Source organism: Aethalodelphis obliquidens, unplaced genomic scaffold (assembly GCF_003676395.1).
Source record: "Aethalodelphis obliquidens isolate GAN/ISIS:26980383/991018 unplaced genomic scaffold, ASM367639v1 scaffold2, whole genome shotgun sequence".
Lineage (NCBI taxonomy): Eukaryota > Metazoa > Chordata > Mammalia > Artiodactyla > Delphinidae > Aethalodelphis > Aethalodelphis obliquidens.
Window position 1 is genome coordinate 18,375,342 of NW_020837946.1, and position 20,939 is coordinate 18,396,280.

Consider the following 20,939-nt stretch of genomic DNA (forward strand, 5'->3'; position numbering starts at 1 on the left):
TCCCCTGACTTCCAAGACCCGCCTCTAGCCTTTAGTCCTGCCCCAGACGCCGAGATTGGCCGTCGTGTCTCCACCCATCATGTTCATTGGTCAGGCTAACTGCGGGTGACAGTGAGTGGCAGACGCCGGGCCTACTGCTCCGGGTCGGGCTGAGCCCAGTGGAGCCGACGGAGCCCCTGGAATCACCCGGGTCACCGTCCCTGAGGTGAAACGCGAGACCGGATACCGAAATCTCACGGCCCGGGTCGGGCCTGGCCAGGGGTGCCCTCGGAGCCCTAAGTGAGCTCGTGGCGAGTAACGGGGGAAGGGGCGCCGCGGGCGGGGCGGGGGCACGCAGCCGGAATGTTTTGATAGCGGGGGCGCGCGGACGGGGGCGCGCGCGAGCGACGGGGCCGCGCGCAGGGCTGTCCGCTGTTGGGAGACGAGCCTTTGGCCGGGGGCCGGGCGATCTGGGGGCGTGCTGGGCTCGGGTCGTGGCTGCTGGGTGTAGGGAGGCAACCCAGCCCACCTGCGGTATCGGCTGTCGGACTGGATTGATTCCTCCAACGTTCGCAGGAACCCCTGAACCCAGGCCCGGCTGGCAGGGGCTCTATGGGCCCTGGGTCTACACTGACCCAGTAAGTGGTGAGTTCCCTGAGGGCTTGGTCAGCTTAGGACCCAGGGTTCTCACTAACCCAGGGAATCCCACCGGGGCCTGGCTGGGCAGGGCTCCACAGCCACGGGGTCTGCACTGACTGGTTGAGTGCCACCTAGATCATGCCTGGCTCCAGGACCAAGGTAACCCACAGTTCACCCAGAATCTAGGTCTACACTGACCCAATCAGTATATCCCATCCAGGAACTCTGCCTGCCTGCTGGGCCTTTGGGGCTAGGGAAGCAAGGGAAGGAGTTGACCAGAAAGGTCCTCTTTAGAAAAGACTCTCTTCTTGGCTTTTGGGTTTGGGGCTTCGTGGACCTTGAACGGTCCATCTAATTTCTGAGGCTGAAGTGGGGCAATGGAGAAACAGTCCAGCCCTGTACAGACTCAGTCTCCACAGGTTCATTTAGACACTTCTTGGGACCCTAGAGTTGAATGAGTGGCCGTGTATAATACAACCAGAGGAAGTACGCATAGCCCTAGGCTGGAAGGGTGCCTCTTTCCCACTGCAGCCTCCCTGCCCCTTGCTTGGCCGCCCCTGAGTATGGGGCGTCGGGGGGTGGTAGGGTTGGGTTTATTTCTGTTCCCACTCCCCACTCTCCGGGGCCTGACACCTTCTCCTCCAGCAGCTGCAGAGCCAGGGCATCGAGGGCTGGAGTGGAGCAGACACTGCCCATGGAGCTGGTAGGGCCATGTGCTTATCTCAAATCTCTGTTTACAAAGTGCTTCCAAACTGCTAGTCTCTTGGGAGACCAAGGTTTCTCTAGGAGGGGAGGGGGAGGACCCCTTCTCTCCAGTGAATAGAAGATGAAGCAGACCCCCCACAGGGCCAGAATCTGCCTTCAGGCCAGCAAGGCCTTGGTAGACATTCGATAAAGGCTCTGGGAATGACTGACCTCATTGGTCAGTGAGGGCCTCCCAAGCCCTGAGCTTGCTGCTCTCCTTGGGTTACTGCTCTTTCTCTGCCTTTGATCCAAGAAGACTGGTAGTGGAGACCAAGCCCAGGATTCCTTCTCACTCATTTCTGGTCTGGTAGGCAGGGGAGAAGACGAACAGCACCAGGTGTCTGAACCTGGGTCTCTCCTTCCTCATTACCCACAGGTGGACAAGGTGGACAGGGGGCGGTGGTGATGGCGCAGTTTGACACTGAATACCAGCGCCTAGAGGCCTCCTACAGCGATTCACCCCCCGGGGAGGAGGACCTGTTGGTGCATGTCCCTGAGGGGAGCAAGTGTGAGTTCCTGGACATGACGGCCAGAGCTGGGGCTTGGGGGGAGAATTGGTGGAGGAACACTGAGGGAGCAGGGGCTTCCACTTCTTCAGGGCTCTGACGTCTCTGCTCCTGTACCCACAGCACCTTGGCACCACATCGAAAACCTTGATCTCTTCTTCTCTCGAATATCCTTTGTGTCTCTGTGATGGAGCTCTGGGACCTATAGCCTCTCTCTAAGCCAGGCCCCTGATGAGAAGTCGGTGTGGGTATGGTTCTAATCCTTTTCAGACACCTTGAGCCTGAAAGAGGCTAAAGAAATAATGATCATTATAAACAATGATACCTCACATTTATCAAGAGCTACGTGCCTTGCATTTTGTAGTGTTAGTTTATAAGGAACCTCTCTGAGTGTGATTCTTTTTGATGGTATGCTAATAACCATAATAATTAATGTCATTTGACTTATTCTGTGTCAGTTCTGTGTTAAATACTTTATATGCACTATCTCAGACCTAATAATCCTATGAGGCAGGTGCTATTATTCCCAACACACCACTACAGACAAAAGCTTAGAGAGGTTAAGTAACTTGGCCAAAGTCACACAGCTTGAAAGTCATAGAGCCAGGACTTCAGCTCAGGTATGTGACACCAAAGTCTGTACTTTTTTAAAAATTTAAAAATTTTTTTTATGCCGTGTTGGGTCTTCATTTCTGCACGGGCTTTCTCTAGTTGTGGCAACCAGGGGCTACTCTTTGTTGCGGTGCACGTACTTCTCATCGTGGTGGCTTCTCTTGTTGCGGAGCACGGGCTCTAGGAGTGTGGGCTTCAGTAGTTGTGGCTCACGGGCTCTAGAGCGCAGGCTCAGTAGCTGTGGCGCATGGGGGGCTTTGTTCCATGTGGGATCTTCCCGGACCAGGGATCGAACTCATGTCCCCTGCATTGGCAGGCAGATTCTTAACCACTGCACCACCAGGGAAGTCCCTGTGCTCTTAATTGCTGTCTATACAGACCACTTTCTCTTAACAATTACACGTTTATAATCTACACCAGAAGAATGGCTTCACTTGTATGCTCATCGGGGAGATCTTTGAGCTCATGTAAGTATAAGAAGGGATGGACGATGTGGTGAAGGAATACATTTCAGTGTTTCCTCTCTTTGAGCTCAACGCCTGGCCCAAACCGCCAATGCAAGTCAGTCCTAGGCTCAAAACTCTGCAAACATTTATAGTTTAAGGACTGGGTGTGACACCGTTTTACAGCCTTATCTTTTTTAATCTCGCTTATAAGGAGAGCTTTCCAAGTCCTGTCTCTTCCACAAAGAGAAGTCAGACTTGATCATTTCATCAGAGCTCCAGTGGAATGGGCATGGTTCAGGCAGGAGGTATCAGAGATGCCAGCCACTCACTTGAGAAAAATGTCTCTGTTCTGCCTTGGTTGCACCTTAGGCCTGCTGCTGAGTAGAGAGCCTGCTAGGAGGAAGGAGCCATATGGCTTTGCCAAATGTCAAGGGGTTGGGAAACCTTCCCTCCATAAGAAAAGAGTTCAAATCCGCAAAGGGCTTCTAACTACCAAAAGGAAATCAGGTACTGGGGACCACAGACCACAATTTAAGACCTCTGAAGGAGTCCAGCGAGTGGCGGCAGAGATTACTATGAGGTGGAAAAGCAGGCTGATTCTGTGGTGCCTGAAGCTAAGAGCAAAAAATAGGAGCTGGCTTGGGTCCCCTGGGGCCAAGCAGTAGAGAGAGCCCACACGGAGTTCTCCAGCCCATTTCCCCAGAGGCTGCTCCCTAATTTTGGTCTGGGGCTTCCAGACTCTTCCTTTTTCCCATGTTATTTCACTGGTATCTCTCGGACTGCGCCCTCTCTTCCCAACTCCCCAGGCAGTTCCTCTTTGTGGTTGCGTTCACCACCTTCCTGGTCAGCTGTGTGGACTACGACATCCTATTTGCCAACAAGATGGTGAACCACAGTCTTCACCCTACCGAGCCTGTCAAGGTTACTCTGCCAGATGCCTTTTTGCCTGCCCCAGTCTGTAGTGCCAGGTAAGTGCTGCAGTTCAGAGGGCACCAGCGCCTGTTGTTCAGCTAGCAGGTGGGGAATGGAGTGGAGTGTGAGGCAGTAACATTCCCCAGAACACAGGCTCAGGCTCAGCCTCTCCAAATCCTTCAGGACAGCAGCATGTCTGCCAAGGCTCCTCAAGGGCCACTCCTCCTCCCCTTCTTTTCCCCACCAGGATTCAGGAAAATGGCTCCCTTATCACCATCCTCGTCATTGCTGGTGTCTTCTGGGTTCACCGGCTCATCAAGTTCATCTATAACATTTGCTGCTACTGGGAGATCCACTCCTTCTACCTGCATGCTCTGCGCATCCCCATGGTGAGACTGGGAAATTGGGCAGTTACAGCCACAGGCCAGGACGTCTTCTGCAGCTTGGGAAGTGGGGGGGTTGTATTCCCGGGCATCGGGCAGCCTCAGCCGTCCTTTGCAGATCAAGGAGCATCCGGTTAAAGGCTCCACTAAGAGGACCCCTGAGCCTCACAGCTCATGCAGGGCAAGGGGCCGAGGCAACAACCCCACCTTCCATCCCTCGTCTCTTCCCCACCCCATAGTCTGCGCTTCCATACTGCACGTGGCAAGAAGTACAGGCCCGGATTGTGCAGACCCAGAAAGAGCACCAGATCTGCATCCACAAGCGTGAGCTAACAGAGCTGGACATCTACCACCGCATCCTCCGTTTCCAGAACTACATGGTGGCACTGGTTAACAAATCCCTCCTGCCTCTGCGCTTCCGCCTGCCCGGTCTCGGGGAGGTTGTCTTCTTCACTCGGGGCCTCAAGTACAACTTCGAGCTGATCCTCTTTTGGGGACCTGGCTCTCTGTTTCTCAATGAATGGAGCCTCAAGGCTGAGTACAAACGTGGGGGACAACGGCTCGAGCTGGCCCAGCGTCTCAGCAACCGCATCCTGTGGATTGGCATCGCCAACTTCCTGCTGTGCCCCCTCATCCTCATCTGGCAGATCCTCTATGCCTTTTTCAGTTACGCCGAGGTGCTGAAGCGGGAGCCGGGGGCCCTGGGAGCACGTTGCTGGTCGCTCTACGGCCGCTGCTACCTCCGCCACTTCAACGAGCTGGAACACGAGCTACAGTCCCGCCTCAACCGAGGCTACAAGCCCGCATCCAAGTACATGAATTGCTTCTTGTCACCTCTGCTGACACTGCTGGCCAAGAACTGCGCCTTCTTTGCTGGCTCCATCCTGGCCGTGCTTATTGCCCTCACCATCTACGACGAAGATGTGTTGGCTGTGGAACATGTCCTCACCACTGTCACGCTCCTGGGGGTCACCGTGACCGTGTGCAGGTGGGCCAGGGGAGCAGGTGGGAGCAAGCCAACTAGCGTTCCCGGGGGCTTATGTCTCACCATGACCCTGATCCCACTAGGTCCTTTATTCCGGACCAGCACATGGTGTTCTGCCCTGAGCAGCTGCTCCGCGTGATCCTCGCTCACATCCACTACATGCCTGACCACTGGCAGGGTAATGCCCACCGCTCGCAGACCCGGGACGAGTTTGCCCAGCTCTTCCAGTACAAGGCAGTGAGTGGAGTTGGAGTTAGGGCCTGCTAGAGACTGGCTGATAGCCTGGTGGCGAGGGCTGGGCTCCCTCCTGCTCTCTTGTGACCCTGATCCCTTCCCTTTTAGGTGTTCATCTTGGAGGAGTTACTGAGCCCCATTGTCACACCCCTCATCCTCATCTTCTGCCTGCGCCCACGGGCCCTGGAGATTATAGACTTCTTCCGCAATTTCACCGTGGAGGTCGTTGGTGTTGGAGATACCTGCTCCTTCGCTCAGATGGATGTTCGCCAGCATGGGCACCCCCAGGTATTAGGAAAGGAGGGAGGGGGGCAGTTGGCCAGAGGTGATGCTGGCATATACAGTGTCTTTGGGCAAACTGCAAAAAGGCACCCTTCTGAGCCAACAAATCACAAAAAGGCAGCCCTGCCTTGGGGCAACCCTGTACCAGGGCACACACTGCTTTGTAAACAGGAGCCTGGGCTCGATTATAACCTTAAACTTGCACCCTTGGCCAAGCTCCCTGAAAGGCACAAACCAAGCAGCTAGCCTGGCATGTGGCTACTCGTGGGGTGGGCACCAGGGCCCCTGGACAAGATACAGCAGTGCATTGTGGTCTCTGCCCTCCAGGGGCAAGGCCTCCCCACTAGCAGGAAAGGTACAAAAAGGGTTCCTGTAAGGGGACAGTCCTGCTCACTGCAGCCTCCCTTGTACAGTGGCTGTCCGGTGGGCAGACGGAGGCCTCAGTGTACCAGCAAGCCGAGGATGGGAAGACAGAGTTGTCACTCATGCACTTTGCCATCACCAACCCTGGCTGGCAGCCACCACGTGAGAGCACGGCCTTCCTCGGTTTCCTCAAGGAGCAAGTTCAGCGGGACGGAGCAGCTGCAGGCCTTGCCCAAGGGGGTCTGCTCCCAGAAAATGCCCTCTTTACGTCCATCCAATCCTTACAATCTGAGTCTGAGGTGCGTTCCTAGGGACTGGGAGATGACAGGAAGAGTGGACTCCAGGAGCTGGGACGTGGGACATGCGCATGGGGCGGAAGGGCCTACCGGGTCAGTTTCCTTCTGTCCAGTCTGTGCCACTGGGTCCTAATGTGCAGAATACTGGGGAACTCAGAGGCCTCCCTATGCCCTGAGAATTCTACCCACTCTTTTCTTTCATAGCCACTGAGCCTTATTGCAAATGTGGTAGCCGGCTCATCCTGCCGGGGCCCCCCACTGCCCAGAGACTTGCAGGGCTCCAGGCACAGGGCTGAGGTCGCCTCTGCCCTGCGCTCCTTCTCCCCTCTGCAGCCTGGTCAGGCCCCCACAGGCCGGGCTCCCAGCACCATGACAGGCTCTGGGTGAGTAGAGGTGGGCCATGAGAGGAGGGCATGGCAGTAGCCCCCAGCAATTTGTGTGGGTCTCAGAAATGTTGATGACTGCTGTCTGTGCTGGGGGGCAGGGTGGATGCCAGGACAGCCAGCTCCGGGAGCAGTGTGTGGGAAGGACAGCTGCAGAGCCTGGTGCTGTCGGAATATGCGTCCACTGAGATGAGCCTGCATGCCCTCTATATGCACCAGGTGAGTGGGCTGGAAGGGGCAGGGTCATAGAACCAAGGTGGCAGCTGAAAACAGAATAGAGGGTTTTAGATGTGAAGCAAGACCTGGGTTCAAATCTCTTCTCTGCCATTTACCTGCTCTGCAATCTCCATTCCCACATACATCCTCTTCCTATCCTTTTTAGCCTAGCTTACTTTTACCCAGGCCTTTTCTGCACTTGTGGTTTCCCCTGCCAAGAACCTACTTCCCTGAGATATCCACAGGGCTCCCTCCTTCTCATTCAAGTATGCTCCTTCTTTCCCCATGAGACCACCTCTGGCCACCCTGAGTAAAAGCCTCCCTTGCCTACCCTCCTGAACCTTCCTGTTCTGTTTTTCTCTCCATAGCATTTAGCACCATGGGACATTGTATTTTTCCCTTATTTATTTGTTTATTATCTATCCTTCCCCACTTCCCCCAAGTATATAAGCCCCACAGGAGTTGGAATTTTTGTCTATTTTGTTCACTGCTGTATCCCTAGCACCTAAAAGAGTTCCTGGCACTTAGATTCACAACCAATTTGTTCCAGAATCAAATGACTGGGGAAAATGAGAGCTATTACAATTTATGCACAGGCTTGTTCCAGGGATCTGCTGAGAATTTAACCTGTAAGATATCATGTGTATGTTACACATTATTAACACATCAGATACTCTGGGTCAGTGATTCTAGGTGAGGCAGTATAAATGGGAACTGGCCGATACCATGGTGGAGGGTAGCCATTTCAGACAGATATTCTTTTGTCCCCAACTAATGAATCCCCCACTTCTCAGCTCCACAAGCAGCAGGCCCAGGCTGAACCTGAGCGGCATGTGTGGCACCGCCGGGAGAGTGATGAGAGTGGGGAGAGTGCCCCCGAAGAGGGGGGAGAGGGTGCCCGGGGCCCCCAGCCTATCCCCCGCTCCGCCAGCTATCCCTGTGCTGCATCCCGGCCTGGAGCTCCCGAGACCACTGCCCTGCATGGGGGCTTCCAGAGGCGCTACGGAGGCATCACAGGTATCCACTGGGAAGGACACAGAGTCTTCAGGGAAGGGTGGTCCTTCTGGGGCCTCTAGGGGACGAAAGAAGTCAGAGGGACCAGACCCAAGGAGACTAATCCCTCCCCCGCACTTCCCCCTACCCCCAAAAGCCCCAGCACCCTTCTCCTCGTTCCTGTTTGAGTTCATTCTAAGAGTATTTACTTGTATCTTTAGATCCTGGAACAGTGCCCCGGGCTCCCTCTCACTTCTCTCGGCTGCCCCTTGGAGGATGGGCTGAAGATGGGCAGTCAGCATCAAGGCACCCAGAGCCCGTGCCCGAAGAGGGCTCAGAGGATGAGCTTCCCCCTCAGGTGCACAAGGTAAGGGCTTCAAGACCCCAAAACAAATGCCAGAAGCAGTAACTTGCAGGCTGAGGTCAAAACTTCTCATGTGAAGGGAGGTGGGCCTCTCAGGCAGAGATACTGCAACTTCCCCCCCAAAGTACACTTCCTTTTCTTCCCTCACCTGCTGTGAAATCCAGGACTTGATTTTTCCTTTGCTTACCTCCTCAAGAATCAAGTTTTCCGTTTCCTTTATCTCCAGGCTTCTGTTGTGTAAGCAGATAGCTGAAGACTATCTCCATTACCAACCCTTTTCTCTCCACAGGTATAGACGAGGCTGAGGAGGGTCCCTATGCCCCAGGATGGAGGCCACCGTTGCCCTGCCATCCCATCCGCCTGCCATGGAGGGCTCCTCTGAGTGTTGCCTGGCTCCACGCGTGTGGTATTTGTGTGTCTGTGCCTGGCCAAGGAAGGTGCCAATGCTGGGCTCGCCACAGCCCCAGGAGAGAGATTGGGGGCCTAGGAACCAGGGCACACAGGACTCTAGCCTCATCCCCAGGACACCCCTTGGCTCAGAGTGTGGTGCTAGAAACTGGTCCCCAGCCCAGCCCCAGTACTGCCACCTTTGCACCCAACCCTGCAAGTCTCCAGAGGACTGCCCACCACAGAAGCTGCCAAGCAGGGAGAACCTGTGCCAACTGTGGAGTGGGGAGGTGGGCCTGGACCCTCAACCTCTGCAGCCGCCCTCCCCGCACCCTGAACAGATGAGCAGCTCAGGCTGTGGCCCTTACCTCACCCCCAGTTCTCTCCCAGTGCTGCAGCCTGCTCACCTCTCCCCTGCTTCCTGCACATCACTGGCATGTGTGCCACTTGCTCCTGTTCCGTTCGCTTGTTCCCCTTCTGTTCAGCTTTTGCTTTGTCTTGGTGTGGAGGCTTTAGCTCCTAGCTCCCCTCATGCTATCTTTTGACACTAAGAAGGAAGTTTCTAAATTGCAGGAGCAGGATGGAAACTCTTTGCTGCCCTCTCCAACTTTTAAGATGGGTCCCCCGGGAGACTGAGGCCTTCCTGGCCCCTATTGCTGCTTATTGTACCCCGCCCCACCACCTGCACATGGGATGGACAGGGCTGGAAGTGTGCCCTCGACTGGCTGCCTATCAGCAAGAGAGCTCTGGCCTGCATCCCACTGTCCCTTGAGGGGGATGGAGGGGCGACAGGACGTCTTCGCCTTGGGCTGCCGCATTGCATGCTGGGACCCAGCTCCTTCCCTTCGCCCCACCCCTCACCCAGCTGCGGTCCGCTGCGGGTGAGCGGTGAACTACGCTGCCCGAACTTACAGCGGAGTGGCGTGGGGACCGTGTACAGCTTGACAACCCTTAATAAAGAAGGGATTTTGACCAGGTCGCGGCTTGTTGTCTCGAGTGGCCAAGGTTCTGGGGGCAAGCGGGGTGTGGGGTGTGTGTGAACCACCCAGGTGGCTGGGGACCGGGTCGGCCATGTGGGAAAGCTGGCCAATGCGATCGCTTGGATATACCGACCTACTGGGCGAGCAGAGGGCAGCTTCCGATCCCTGGTTCCGTGGAGGTCAAGGACTCCGGCAGGACGTGCGGTCAGATTTCCCGCCCTGAGCACGTGACCATGCCGACTCCGCTGTTCTATTTTGCCTTCCCTAGCGTGCACCATTCCCCCGCCCCTTCGGAGACACTCGGCCAATGGGGCCCTGGGTAGGAGCTGGGAGCGGCCCTGGTGGGCGGGGCTGCTGCGGAAGAGAGCGGCTGGAGGCAGAGGCTGAACATTCCTGTGGGCCCCGACTTGGCCAGAGGGTCCCCGGCCGCGAGCTAGGGGCGGACGGCAGAGACGGCGTACGTGCCCGGCGTGAGTGCGTGGCGGCGGCGCGTGCGCGAAGCGAGGGGGTGGTGTGGCCGGGTCCACGTTCGTCCCTGCCGCGCGACCCCCGCGGCTTAGCGCCCCGAGGCTCCATGACCCGAGATACCCGGGATTCCGCGCCCCGCCCCGAGCGGCCGGTCCAGTTCTCCTGTCCCTCAGTCCCCTCAGCCTCGGCCGGCGGCCACGCATTGCCATGGTGACTGTGGGCAACTACTGTGAGGCCGAAGGACCCGCGGGTCCGGTCTGGGCGAAGGGTGGCCTCAGCCCCTGCTTCTTCTTCACGCTTGTACCCTCGACGCTGATGGGCCTGGGGGCTCTGGCCTTGGTGCCGGTTCTTCCCTGCAAACGTCCGGAGCGGCCAGGTGGCGCTGACGCGGTGTCTTGGGCGGCCGGCCCTCGCGTAGCTCCTTACGTGCTGCAGCTGCTTCTGGCCACACTTCAGGTGGCGCTGCCCCTAGCCGGTCTGGTTGGCCGGGTGGGCGCTGCCCAGGGTGCCCCACTGCCAGGCTACCTATTGCTGGCGTCTTTATTGGGGACTGTGGCCAGCGCCTGTGGCCTGGGGCTGCTCGTGGTGGAACGGAGCCAGGCACGGCAGAAGCTAGCAATGGGCGTCTGGATCAAGTTCACGCACAGCCCGGGTCTCCTGCTCCTCTGGACTGTGGCTTTTGCAGCCGAGAACTTGGCCCTAGTGTCTTGGAACAGCCCACAATGGTGGTGGGCAAGGGCGAACTTGAGCCAGCAGGTGAGTGACCTCGTGGGGGGAGGGGAAGCATGGGTAGCGGGTGCTGGGAAGAAAGATGGCATGTCTGGTCACACTGGCTCCATGCTTTCGAATGCCTCTAAAAAAGGGCAGAAAGGAGGGGCCAGCGCTGCTGGGAGCTGATAGCCAGCTGGTGGGGAGTGGCTGTGCTGAGTCACTGTGGATTCTTTTAAAAGCCTATTAGATGCTGGGCCCCTGAGGAGGACCTGGGTGTGTGCCCTACCCCAGTCCCCAGATGTGTTATAAGTAGTAACAATGGGATTCTGGCCCTCGTTGATAGTCTCCCCACATATGTTTAATTCTAGGTTCAGTTTAGCCTGTGGGTGCTGCGGTATGTGGTCTCTGGAGGGCTTTTTGTCCTGGGGCTCTGGGCCCCTGGACTTCGTCCCCAGTCATACACCTTGCGGGTCAATGAAGAGGATCAAGATGTAGACAGGAGCCAGGTACACCTCAGTTTCTGAAACTTCGGATCTATCTTAATTCCATTCTCTGTCATCATTTCTTCCCACCATAAAAACCCATTTCTTTCCTAAATCTCAGTTTGTGCCCTGTTAGCTTTACCCCATCAGGGATCGCTTGTTGGTCCGTTACCGTTACCTGGGAGCTGTAATCCCATACATTTTCCCTAGAGGCTTTCTGGCTAGTGCGCTTCATTTTGATTTCTGAGCTTCCCTCCCTTATGCGTTTCACCATCCTAGGTTCAGTCAACAGAGGGGCCACCACGGTCTACCTGGCAAGACCTTGGCAGGAAACTCCGCCTACTGAGTGGCTACCTGTGGCCTCGAGGGAGTCCAGCTCTGCAGTTTGTTGTGCTCATCTGCCTGGGGCTCATGGGGCTGGACCGGGGACTGAACGTGTTGGTCCCCATCTTCTACAGGGACATAGGTGAGGGGGAGAAGGGTTGTCAGCTCAGCACTCTGGTCTTTCATTGGCCTGGTTGGTGCAGGGGACTAGCCTAGGGAAGTGGGACAGAGTTGGGAGCTGGGTGGTCAGAAAGAGGCTGTGGCTGATTCCTGGGGCGGTTTCTCCTGAAGAGGGTTCTAGGGTCCATAAGTAGGCTCGGACTCGTTTTCTCCATAGTGAACTTGCTGACCCAGAAGGCACCTTGGAGCTCCTTGGTCTGGACTGTCATCACCTATGTCTTCCTCAAGTTCCTCCAGGGGGGTGGCACCGGCAGTACAGGTATGAGGGACTCTGCTCTCACCTCGGTTGGTACTGGTCCCTCTCCCTTCTCCCACAGGCGTCCTTCCCCCAGGCCCCTTGGTGCTCTCAGACCTTTCACATGTTGCTGCTGGGATGACGTCCTTAGGCTTCTCAGCCCTACCAAGGCCTCCCCTGGCTTCCCCCAGGCTTCGTGAGCAACCTGCGCACGTTCCTATGGATCCGGGTGCAGCAGTTCACCTCGCGGCAGGTGGAGCTGCGCCTCTTCTCCCACCTGCACGAGCTCTCGCTGCGCTGGCACCTGGGGCGCCGCACGGGGGAGGTGCTGCGGATCGTGGACCGGGGCACATCCAGTGTCACGGGGCTGCTCAGGTGCCAAGCCAATGGAAAGGAAGTGTGGGAGGGCGGGTCTGGAGACGCAGGGGTGGAGGGGCTGTCAGGAGAACAGACCCAGCTTGAGGAGCTGCTCCTCTGTCCTCTTTTTTTTTTAATCGTAAAATTAATGTACACGTGCTCTCGTAATAATTCAAATAAAGAAGACAGAGCAAATCTCTTTTGAATTCCGCTCACTTCTCCAGAGGTTCTCACTCCATTCAGTATGTTGAGTTCTGCTTTTTTTTGCATTTTTTTACATATATACATGCAGACTCACAGAACTAATGTGGTATCGTGGAGGTTTTTCCTAAAATGAATGGTGTCATGACGTAGATGTCATTCTCAGAATGGCCTTATTATCAAAATGTTAGGGAGATGTATTCTAACCCACACATGAAGATCTTCCTCATTCATTATAATTGATCCAGAGCATTCTATAATTTGGGCATCCTATGGTTTATTTCACCATTTACCTCTTAAGGGGCATTTAGCTTGATTCCAGTCTGTTGCTGTTGAAAACAAAACACTACGCTGAAACCCCCTAGGGAGAGTTGCTGGCTCCGAGCCCTTAAACCTTTCTTCGTTGCTTGACTTTACCTCCTAGCTACCTGGTGTTCAACATCGTCCCCACGCTGGCCGACATCATCATTGGCATCATCTACTTCAGCATGTTCTTCAATGCCTGGTTTGGCCTCATTGTGTTCCTGTGCATGAGTCTTTACCTCGGTGAGTGCTGCTTGGTGAAACCACCTCCCTGAACTAGCCACGGACTCCCTTGGGCATGAGCCCTGCCCCCACTCAGGTGACCCAGCTTTGGGAGACTGTAGATCAGTGGACCCGCATAGCCTCCTGCTGCTCTCCAATATGACGGGTGAGCGTCCTCTGCTGAGGGAAGCTCAGCTCACCCTGGGTGGAGGGAGGGCTGAGGAAGGGCATCCTGGTCACATTAGGTGCCCACTGTGGATGCGAGTCAAGGACGAACCTCATTTTTGTAACAGCATGCAGCTTGCGTTCATTTGTTCACCACAACCGTTTTCACACAGGCTTTATGCAGCCTGCAGTGAGGTCTTGGACACAGCCCCTTCCCTCAGGGAGCTTAAGACTCCCTCTGCTTTGGAATCTGGATCCCTGGGCTGTAGCACAGGGTTAGCGCGCACGTGACCACCAGCAGGCATGCACGTGGTCTCCGCTGCTGGGAGTGATGTCTTGCTCTCTTCTTCTCCCTCTCCCTCCTCCTGTCACTCTCTAGCCCTGACCATTGTGGTCACTGAGTGGAGAACGAAGTTTCGACGTGCTATGAACACACAGGAGAATGCTACCCGGGCACGGGCTGTGGACTCTTTGCTAAACTTTGAGACGGTAACAGAGGCCTCGGTGGCAGTGTTGTGAGGCTCGGAGATGTGGAAGAGTGTGCCTGGGACCATTGGGGCTGATAAGCAGCTGGGGGGTGCGAGGTGTGCTGTTTACAATTAGGGAGGAGGGATGGGGAGTTGAGCTGAAAGCTGTGGCCGTGTGGAACAGCGGTGGTTTGAATTCATCAGGTGAAGTATTACAATGCGGAGAGTTATGAAGTGGAACGCTATCGCGAGGCCATCATCAAATATCAGGTGAGGATGCTAGTTTGAGGCCTACTGAGAGCAACAGCCTGGCCTTGTGGAATTGCCAGGACAGAGAGGAGTAAAATTTGGGCTGTGAGGTTGAAGGTGCCCAGGGCCAGGTTGGGATTTGGTGACTGTCAGCATGTATGTGATATTCCTTCCTCTCATGTCATGGCCCCAGGGTTTGGAGTGGAAGTCAAGTGCTTCACTGGTTTTGCTAAATCAGACCCAGAACCTGGTGATTGGACTTGGGCTCCTCTCTGGCTCCCTGCTTTGTGCATATTTTGTCAGTGAGCAGAAGCTACAGGTGAGGGAATTGTGCTGGGCCTGGGGATGAGGCGACCGGGGTCTTTGTTTAGGCCACCAGCTTCCTGGGTGGGAAGCAGGGAGGGTGATAGCCACTGGGCAGGGTGAGAGCCCGCAGGCCTCCTGTGACTCCTCTTCCCTTGATGTCCACAGGTTGGGGACTTTGTGCTGTTTGGCACTTACATCATCCAGCTGTACATGCCCCTCAACTGGTTTGGCACCTACTACAGGTAACCTGACCCTGGCCCTCACCTGTTCAGGGTGCACTGTTATTTCTCCAGCTCCTCAGAGGAGCTCCAGCCAGCATTCTTCTTGCAGGATGATCCAGACCAACTTCATTGACATGGAGAACATGTTTGACCTGCTAAAAGAGGAGACAGAAGTGAGTGAGGAGACAGGAGCCGGGTTTGTGGGGAGCGGGAGCCTGCGTGGCGTTCTTTGTGTCTGGAGAATACCAGGCCTGTAATGGCACACATTGGTGGCACTCTCCCAGGTGAAGGACCTTCCTGGAGCAGGGCCCCTTCACTTTCAGAGGGGCCAGATTGAGTTTGAGAATGTGCACTTCAGCTATACCAATGGGTGAGCCCCTCCCCTTTCACTGTCCCCCAGCCCCCTTTTCCGGTGTCAATTTACACACTGCCTTCCTGCCCCTCCTTCCTGCTTGTCAGCGCACCACTACCTGGAAAGAGAGCCTGAACAAGAGAGGGGCAGGGCCCAGTAGTGGCTCTAGTGTCGGAGGGGGCCCCTGGCAGTGCAGCAGGCCTGCTGAGCATGCCCATCCTTCTTTGCAGGCGGGAGACCCTGCAGGATGTGTCCTTCACCGTGATGCCTGGACAGACACTGGCCCTGGTAAGAGGAGACCCAGCCAGTTGGCCCAGACTCCTTGAGCTTCCCTTATTCTAGTGCCCGTGGTAGCTTGGGACCAAGGCTGTGGAGTTAGCCCTGTCATGCCAGGTTACTGGAGTGACTGTAGCAGCTTCCATGGACATTGTGGCCTCTTGGAGAGAAAGATTTAAAAGCCAATGGGCCTTAGAATGTTTTCCCTTTGTTTCTTATGCAACAGGTGGGCCCATCAGGAGCAGGGAAGAGCACAATTTTGCGCCTGCTCTTTCGCTTCTATGACATCAGCTCTGGCTGCATCCGAATAGATGGGCAGAACATTTCACAGGTAAGGATGCTTGGGAGAAGCCTGTAATTTAGAGGCCTGTGTGTGAAAGAATGGCAGGTGCTGGGCATCCAGGGAGTGGTGGAGGAGCTGTCACCCCTGCAGAAAGTTGGGCCAGGAGACCTCAGCCTTTCTAGCAGTAGACGACTTACATAAGAAAAGTAGTCATGAGAATGAGTGGTATGGTGCTGTATGAGGCACAAAGATCTGCAGCAACCCAGGGAAGCAGGGAGAGAAAGTGTATTTTCTCTTTATCGATGGGGAAACAGACTCAGAGAGGTTAAGTGATTTGCCTGCACAGCTAGGGTTTAGGAAGGTGGAGGCAGGATTCTCACGCAGGGCCTCTCATCCCATATGCCTCCCACCATCCCATCCTACCTTCCAGGCCTGGGTGGGTCTCAGAGGCCAGAGCATATGGTCTTTTGGCCCCAGGTGACCCAGGTCTCTCTCCGGTCTCACATTGGAGTCGTGCCCCAGGACACTGTCCTCTTCAGTGACACCATTGCCAACAATATCCGCTATGGCCGCATCACGGCTGGGAACGATGAGGTGAAGGCTGCGGCTCAGGCTGCAGGCATCCATGACACCATTGTGGCTTTCCCTGAAGGTGAGCCTCCCCTGCAGAGTCCCCCTCCTGCCCAGTTCAGTCCCGTTACTCCCTCTGACCTCGGTTCCACCTCTTCCTTGCCCATCTGGTCACAGAAAACAAGTTTATTACTGTGACTTGAGGGAAGTGGGCAATTTCCACAGGGTACGATACGCAGGTGGGTGAGCGGGGACTGAAGCTAAGCGGTGGGGAGAAGCAGCGTGTCGCCATCGCTCGCACCATTCTCAAGGCTCCAGACATCATTCTGCTGGATGAGGTGAGGGCCCTGAGTGCCTTCTCCCCTCCTTCCTCCCCGACCTGTGCCCCAGCCATTCTTGCTGGGCACCGTCTCCATCTAGGAGAGCTAGCACAAATCCATGTTTCACAGAAACAGCTTGCAGTTTTCAAGCGCAAAACAGGTTCTTTTTGATTCCTGAGGCTTTGGCCAGCAGCTCGCATCCTCCTCCCACTGGGGACTTGGGTGGCCGGGGCAGTTTTACCCAGTCCCTCTCTGTAGGCAACATCTGCGCTGGATACATCTAATGAGAGGGCCATCCAGGCTTCTCTGGCCAAAGTCTGCACCAACCGCACCACCATCGTGGTGGCACACAGGTACGGGACGGGCAGCGGGCAGCGGGGCCCACACTTGTGGTGTGGTAGGTGACTGATCTCTGACCTCTCAGGCTCTCCACTGTGGTTAGTGCTGACCAGATCCTCGTCGTCAAGGATGGCTGCATTGTGGAGAGAGGACGGTAAGGGACACAGTAGGATGAATAGGGAAGGGCCTCTGAATTGAGGGCCCCAGGAAAAGGTTGTGGAATCCCAGGGCTTTCTGGAAGGATCTCCCTCGCCAGTTCCCTGTCATCTCATAGACTAGTGGCGAGGACTCTTGGGGTAAAACTGATAGTTGGTTGGGACTTATGTTTTTCTCCTTGGCCCAGGCACGAGGCTCTGTTGTCCCGAGGCGGGGTGTATGCTGACATGTGGCAGCTGCAGCAGCAGGGACAGGAAGTCTCCGAAGACACCAAGCCCCAGACTAAGGCCCGGTGACAAAAGTATGCTTCCCTCCCAAAGCATAGCCGAGGGAAATAACACTGTACCCCTCTTCCCTGCCATATTTCATCCTGGTCTTGGTGCTAGCTATAGTGAAGGAAAGGGGCCTTTCAAAAAAGCACTTTTGGGGGAAATAAAAGTGTGGACTGAGCTGGGATCACTGTGACTTTCTGGTGTGGGGGATTGCAATGGGCCTCCACCCTTAGATCAGCTGAGCATTCTTGACAGGACTCTTCTGTTTTTGGTTGGAGAGGAGAAAGAAACACACCACTTTGGTGTCTTACTGACTGCCAAGATTCTTTATTCTTTCTAGCTCCCCCTCCCAGCCCCCTACACGTGGGGGGAGCCCCAGTATACGGGGGATGTCAAGATGCAGGGGGCCATGTGGGGTCTGGCCAGGGCCCAGCCAGGGAACAGTTCAGAGCTGTTCTCTCCCATGCAGCTGGAGAGGCCAGCAGAGCCATCTGTAGGCTCAGCTCCACAAGCTGTTTCTCCTGATGCTCCCTGCAGGTGGCCTCCACGTCACTCCTCCTCATCTTCACTCTAGGCTGCTCCGGGCCTCCTCTCCCTGTGGACCCTAGAGATGCGAGGGCCACAGTCCTCCTCAGCTGAGCCTCCCTCCCCAAGCCCAAGGCCCTAGCACAGGTTGCAGTTGGACGGCTTCAAGCTGCGGCTCTGAGCCTGGAGCAAGGGGAGGGGAAGGAGAGGAAGACAGGGTTCGACGTCAAGGAAATGAGGGGGACAGTCCTCACTGCAGAGCTCAGCATGGGCTGGAGTCATATTGAAAACACAAGGATAACCACCATTCCCAAACTCTACTACTTGGAAGAGCACCCCCCAACCCCCCGTAAACTCCTTACTTCCTCCCAGCGCAGGGCCTGTCTCTACCCCGTCCTCATACCTGCCGCTGTCGGTATTCTGCCTCGCTGGCTGATAGTGCTTGTGCTAAAGCTAAGTCTTCTTCCTCCTGAGAACTGGGAGGGAGGAACAGCTTAAGCTGGATGACAGTATCTAAAATGTGAGCATCTCATCTGTTAGGCATCACTGTGCTGAGCACTTGTGAGTATTATCTCAATTTTCATAGGTAGGGTTCTATAAGGTATTAGTACTGTCCCCATTTTATAGAGTGCGTTAAGACTAATGGGTTAAAGAACTTGTCAAAGGTCACATACTGTAGTTCAAAAGCTTAATTGTGAGCCCAAGTTCCTAACAGTTATCCTGCATTGGATGAGAGTGGTCCCACCTACCTCCCTCCAAACTGAGCCCTTGCCCACGTCCCACCCTCTTTCACCAGAGAGAAGGTACCTTGGGACCTGGGGTTTGGTCTCTGCCAGGGACAGTTCCAGGGCTCGTTGCAGAGCCTCATCCTCACTCTGCAAAAGGAAAAATAAGACCAGCTGCCTTGGACTTTACTCTCTGTTGGGTTTGCTTCTGTCCATCTGACCCCTGCCCAACTCACCAAGCCATTTTGCAAAGCAATCACTGGAGAGGCTGTCCGGGATGGAGACTGAGCTGTGGCTCTATGGCAGACATTCAAGAGGCTGAGGTCAGAGATGTGAAGGGAAAAAAGGAAGAGGAGAAACAGGCAGGCCTACCTGCTGGCAGAGGTAGATGAAGGCAAGGTCTGGTTTGGGCTGGGGATGGTCTTTGTAGAAGAAGCTAGGCCTTGTGCTCTGGAGATGGCAGCCAGTCTGTAGGGAAGAGACACTCTTGGCATGCCTGCAGGCACGGTCAGCTTGCATGTTCCTCCCTGGCCTGACCAAGGAAGTCTGGAGGGGAACTCCTCCACAAGGTCTGGAAAACATGCACTTCAAAGGAAATAAAAGGACTCCCTAGCCAAAGGGGACAGGTTGAGTCAGTTTCAGAAGGATGGGATGGTCCCAAAGGCAAGTAGAGGACTTGGTTGCAATTACCCTGCCTTACTTGTGGCGTGCCCCTCCCCAGAGCAATCATGGTCCAGTGGGTGACGGTGCTTGATGCAGAAGTTTCGGCCACAGTGGTCGCAGGTCAGTTTCATCATTTCCCGCTGCCGGCAGCCAGAGCGTTCACACTTATTGGTGAAGATCTGAGGTGGAGTAGGGAGGATTGTCTCTGCTGAGACTCTGATCCCCCTTCAACCCCATCCTAACAGTTGTACAGACTTCCAGGCAACTGTAGTCCCAGGTGACCATGGTGAACCCCTCCAACGCTTACCTTACGCTTTTGCTGAGCTGGATCAGAGCGGCAGTCTCTGTCAATGTGTTCCCCAACAGCACGGTCAGGGGGCTCCCCTCTGGCCACAGGAACAGGCACATTACAGAGTGGGCATACAGGTACCTGGATATCCTACAGTCAGGGAGCAGGGGTCGGTCTGTGGCCTACTCCCAAACCAGCCAAATCTCTAGTCCTGAAAGAACCTGGACATGACCCCCCATAAACGCAAAAGGAATGTTCCCAGCACTGAGCCTCAGAAAGACAGTAAAAGAGAGGAAATGGGAGGCAGAGGGGTTCCAGAGATTCTGCATGCCATCCTCCATCCGCCCCCTTTCACCCGCAGACCGCCCCCTCACCTTTTGGTAAGCAGATCCACAGTGGTGCTGGGCGTAGGCCACGTGGTCTGCGCAAAAGATGCCCGAGCAGGCGTCGCACTTGAGCGGCAGAAAATCTGCAGGAAGTGGGTTGGACTGCAGGTCCAGGGGGACCTCGACCTCCTTCCCGCTCACTCAAGCCTTCCGCTCAGGGGAACGAAAACGCCGCAGTACTGGCAGTGAACTGCACCCCTGACCTAGTCCACTATCTCCTAAGCCACGCCCCAACCTCGAGCCCCGCCCCCCTCGGGCACTTCCAGCCCGGGAGCCCACCCTTCCCGCCACTTGCAGTTCCAAGCCCGTCTCCGCCCGGCCCCGCCTCCCGCCTGCTCCGCCCCTCACCCCCTCACCCAACCGCTGACAGCTCGGCTCCGAACAGTGAGCCCCAAGGTCCGGAAACTCCATCGCCGGGCCGGACGGGGCCTGCTGGTAGAGGAAGCGATGCTGAGCTCCTCTAGGGTTCCCGCTCCGGGTCCAAACCGCGACCCCCCACTGTGGGGGGACTCGCTGTCCCGCCCCTTCCTCCCCACTGCCCAGCCCGGGTTACTGGAGCGTCAGCGCCTCCAGGCCCGCAGCTCCCACTCCTCCCCTGGCGCGCGCGGGCGCGCTGACGTCGTCGCGCAGGGCGGGCACGTCCAGCGCAGTCCCCGGGGGGCGGGGGAGCGTCCCGGAAGAGCCGATCACCCCCCCCCCTCTTGTTGCGTTAGGCTGGAAGCTGGATGGTTTCTCTTGGGCGCGGGCCTACTTCCACGAAGGGCGAAACGACAGGCGAAGGCAAGGACCGATGACATCTTGGAGGGACGGGGTGGTTTGGGGTCTTTCACAATTGGGTCCTTCGTCCGCTTTTCACTCTACACTCTCCGACTAGCCGTTTCGTTCGCAGCCACTGCTGTACTTACTCTCCAGGAGCTGACAACTCCCTTGTTTCTGTGAAATACACGTTTCTCTTCAGGGCTGTAGCTCCTCCAAGTTTAGCTTCGGTGTTCTTTTGTGAGACTTCTCTGACCCTCCTCAGTTTGAGCTAAGCGCCTCTCTTGTGGTCTCCCTGGTTCTGTTTTAGCGCTGTATCACCTTATTGTAATCAGCTGTTCCCTCACTCCCCTGCCTACCCCTGCCCCACATAAATATACTGGTAAGTCAGGGACCACGTCTGCCTTGCTTTGTGTTAGGTAGGCCCCAGCA

The 20,939-nt window shown here is 55.9% G+C and overlaps 3 protein-coding genes across 18 annotated transcripts; 2 read left to right on the top strand and 1 right to left on the bottom strand.

The window, feature by feature from the left end:
• Positions 1-66: 66 nt before the first annotated feature.
• ATG9A (autophagy related 9A) lies at positions 67-9,702 on the top strand. 12 transcript variants are annotated; one of them, XM_027120822.1, is made up of 17 exons: positions 163-279; positions 556-777; positions 1,264-1,321; positions 1,739-1,870; positions 1,992-2,035; positions 2,883-2,947; positions 3,733-3,894; positions 4,086-4,227; positions 4,461-5,209; positions 5,290-5,443; positions 5,549-5,728; positions 6,136-6,384; positions 6,586-6,764; positions 6,866-6,983; positions 7,775-7,997; positions 8,195-8,340; positions 8,627-9,701. In XM_027120822.1, exons 2-17 carry the CDS (start codon positions 757-759, stop codon positions 8,630-8,632), a joined length of 2,628 nt encoding a protein of 875 aa, XP_026976623.1. In that variant the 5' UTR covers positions 163-279; positions 556-756; the 3' UTR covers positions 8,633-9,701. The 12 variants fall into 12 exon arrangements, 11 of the variants coding, with proteins under 11 accessions (XP_026976661.1, XP_026976623.1, XP_026976633.1 ...); XM_027120832.1 differs by having other exon boundaries at positions 556-624; XM_027120844.1 differs by having other exon boundaries at positions 556-624; positions 1,267-1,321.
• A 213-nt stretch (positions 9,703-9,915) lies between these two features.
• ABCB6 (ATP binding cassette subfamily B member 6 (LAN blood group)) lies at positions 9,916-17,347 on the top strand. Of its 2 annotated transcripts, XM_027120803.1 has the most exons (19): positions 9,916-10,928; positions 11,252-11,389; positions 11,645-11,831; positions 12,027-12,128; positions 12,296-12,479; positions 13,087-13,208; positions 13,732-13,841; positions 14,024-14,089; positions 14,262-14,387; positions 14,540-14,616; positions 14,705-14,768; positions 14,880-14,965; positions 15,178-15,235; positions 15,450-15,554; positions 15,984-16,158; positions 16,302-16,414; positions 16,655-16,749; positions 16,821-16,889; positions 17,079-17,347. In XM_027120803.1, exons 1-19 carry the CDS (start codon positions 10,380-10,382, stop codon positions 17,185-17,187), a joined length of 2,535 nt encoding a protein of 844 aa, XP_026976604.1. In that variant the 5' UTR covers positions 9,916-10,379; the 3' UTR covers positions 17,188-17,347. The 2 variants fall into 2 exon arrangements, 1 of the variants encoding a protein (XP_026976604.1); XR_003435715.1 differs by lacking the exons at positions 16,302-16,414; positions 17,079-17,347 and having other exon boundaries at positions 10,264-10,928.
• A 119-nt stretch (positions 17,348-17,466) lies between these two features.
• ZFAND2B (zinc finger AN1-type containing 2B) lies at positions 17,467-20,387 on the bottom strand. 4 transcript variants are annotated; one of them, XM_027120961.1, is made up of 10 exons: positions 20,305-20,387; positions 20,108-20,183; positions 19,740-19,834; positions 19,384-19,515; positions 19,104-19,255; positions 18,786-18,881; positions 18,650-18,710; positions 18,496-18,563; positions 18,092-18,164; positions 17,467-17,871 (listed from the first exon to the last, which is right to left on the bottom strand). In XM_027120961.1, exons 2-10 carry the CDS (start codon positions 20,160-20,162, stop codon positions 17,827-17,829), a joined length of 777 nt encoding a protein of 258 aa, XP_026976762.1. In that variant the 5' UTR covers positions 20,163-20,183; positions 20,305-20,387; the 3' UTR covers positions 17,467-17,826. The 4 variants fall into 4 exon arrangements, with proteins under 4 accessions (XP_026976762.1, XP_026976774.1, XP_026976782.1 ...); XM_027120973.1 differs by having other exon boundaries at positions 20,108-20,180; positions 20,305-20,364; XM_027120981.1 differs by lacking the exon at positions 20,305-20,387 and having other exon boundaries at positions 17,471-17,767; positions 20,108-20,269.
• Positions 20,388-20,939: the final 552 nt, after the last annotated feature.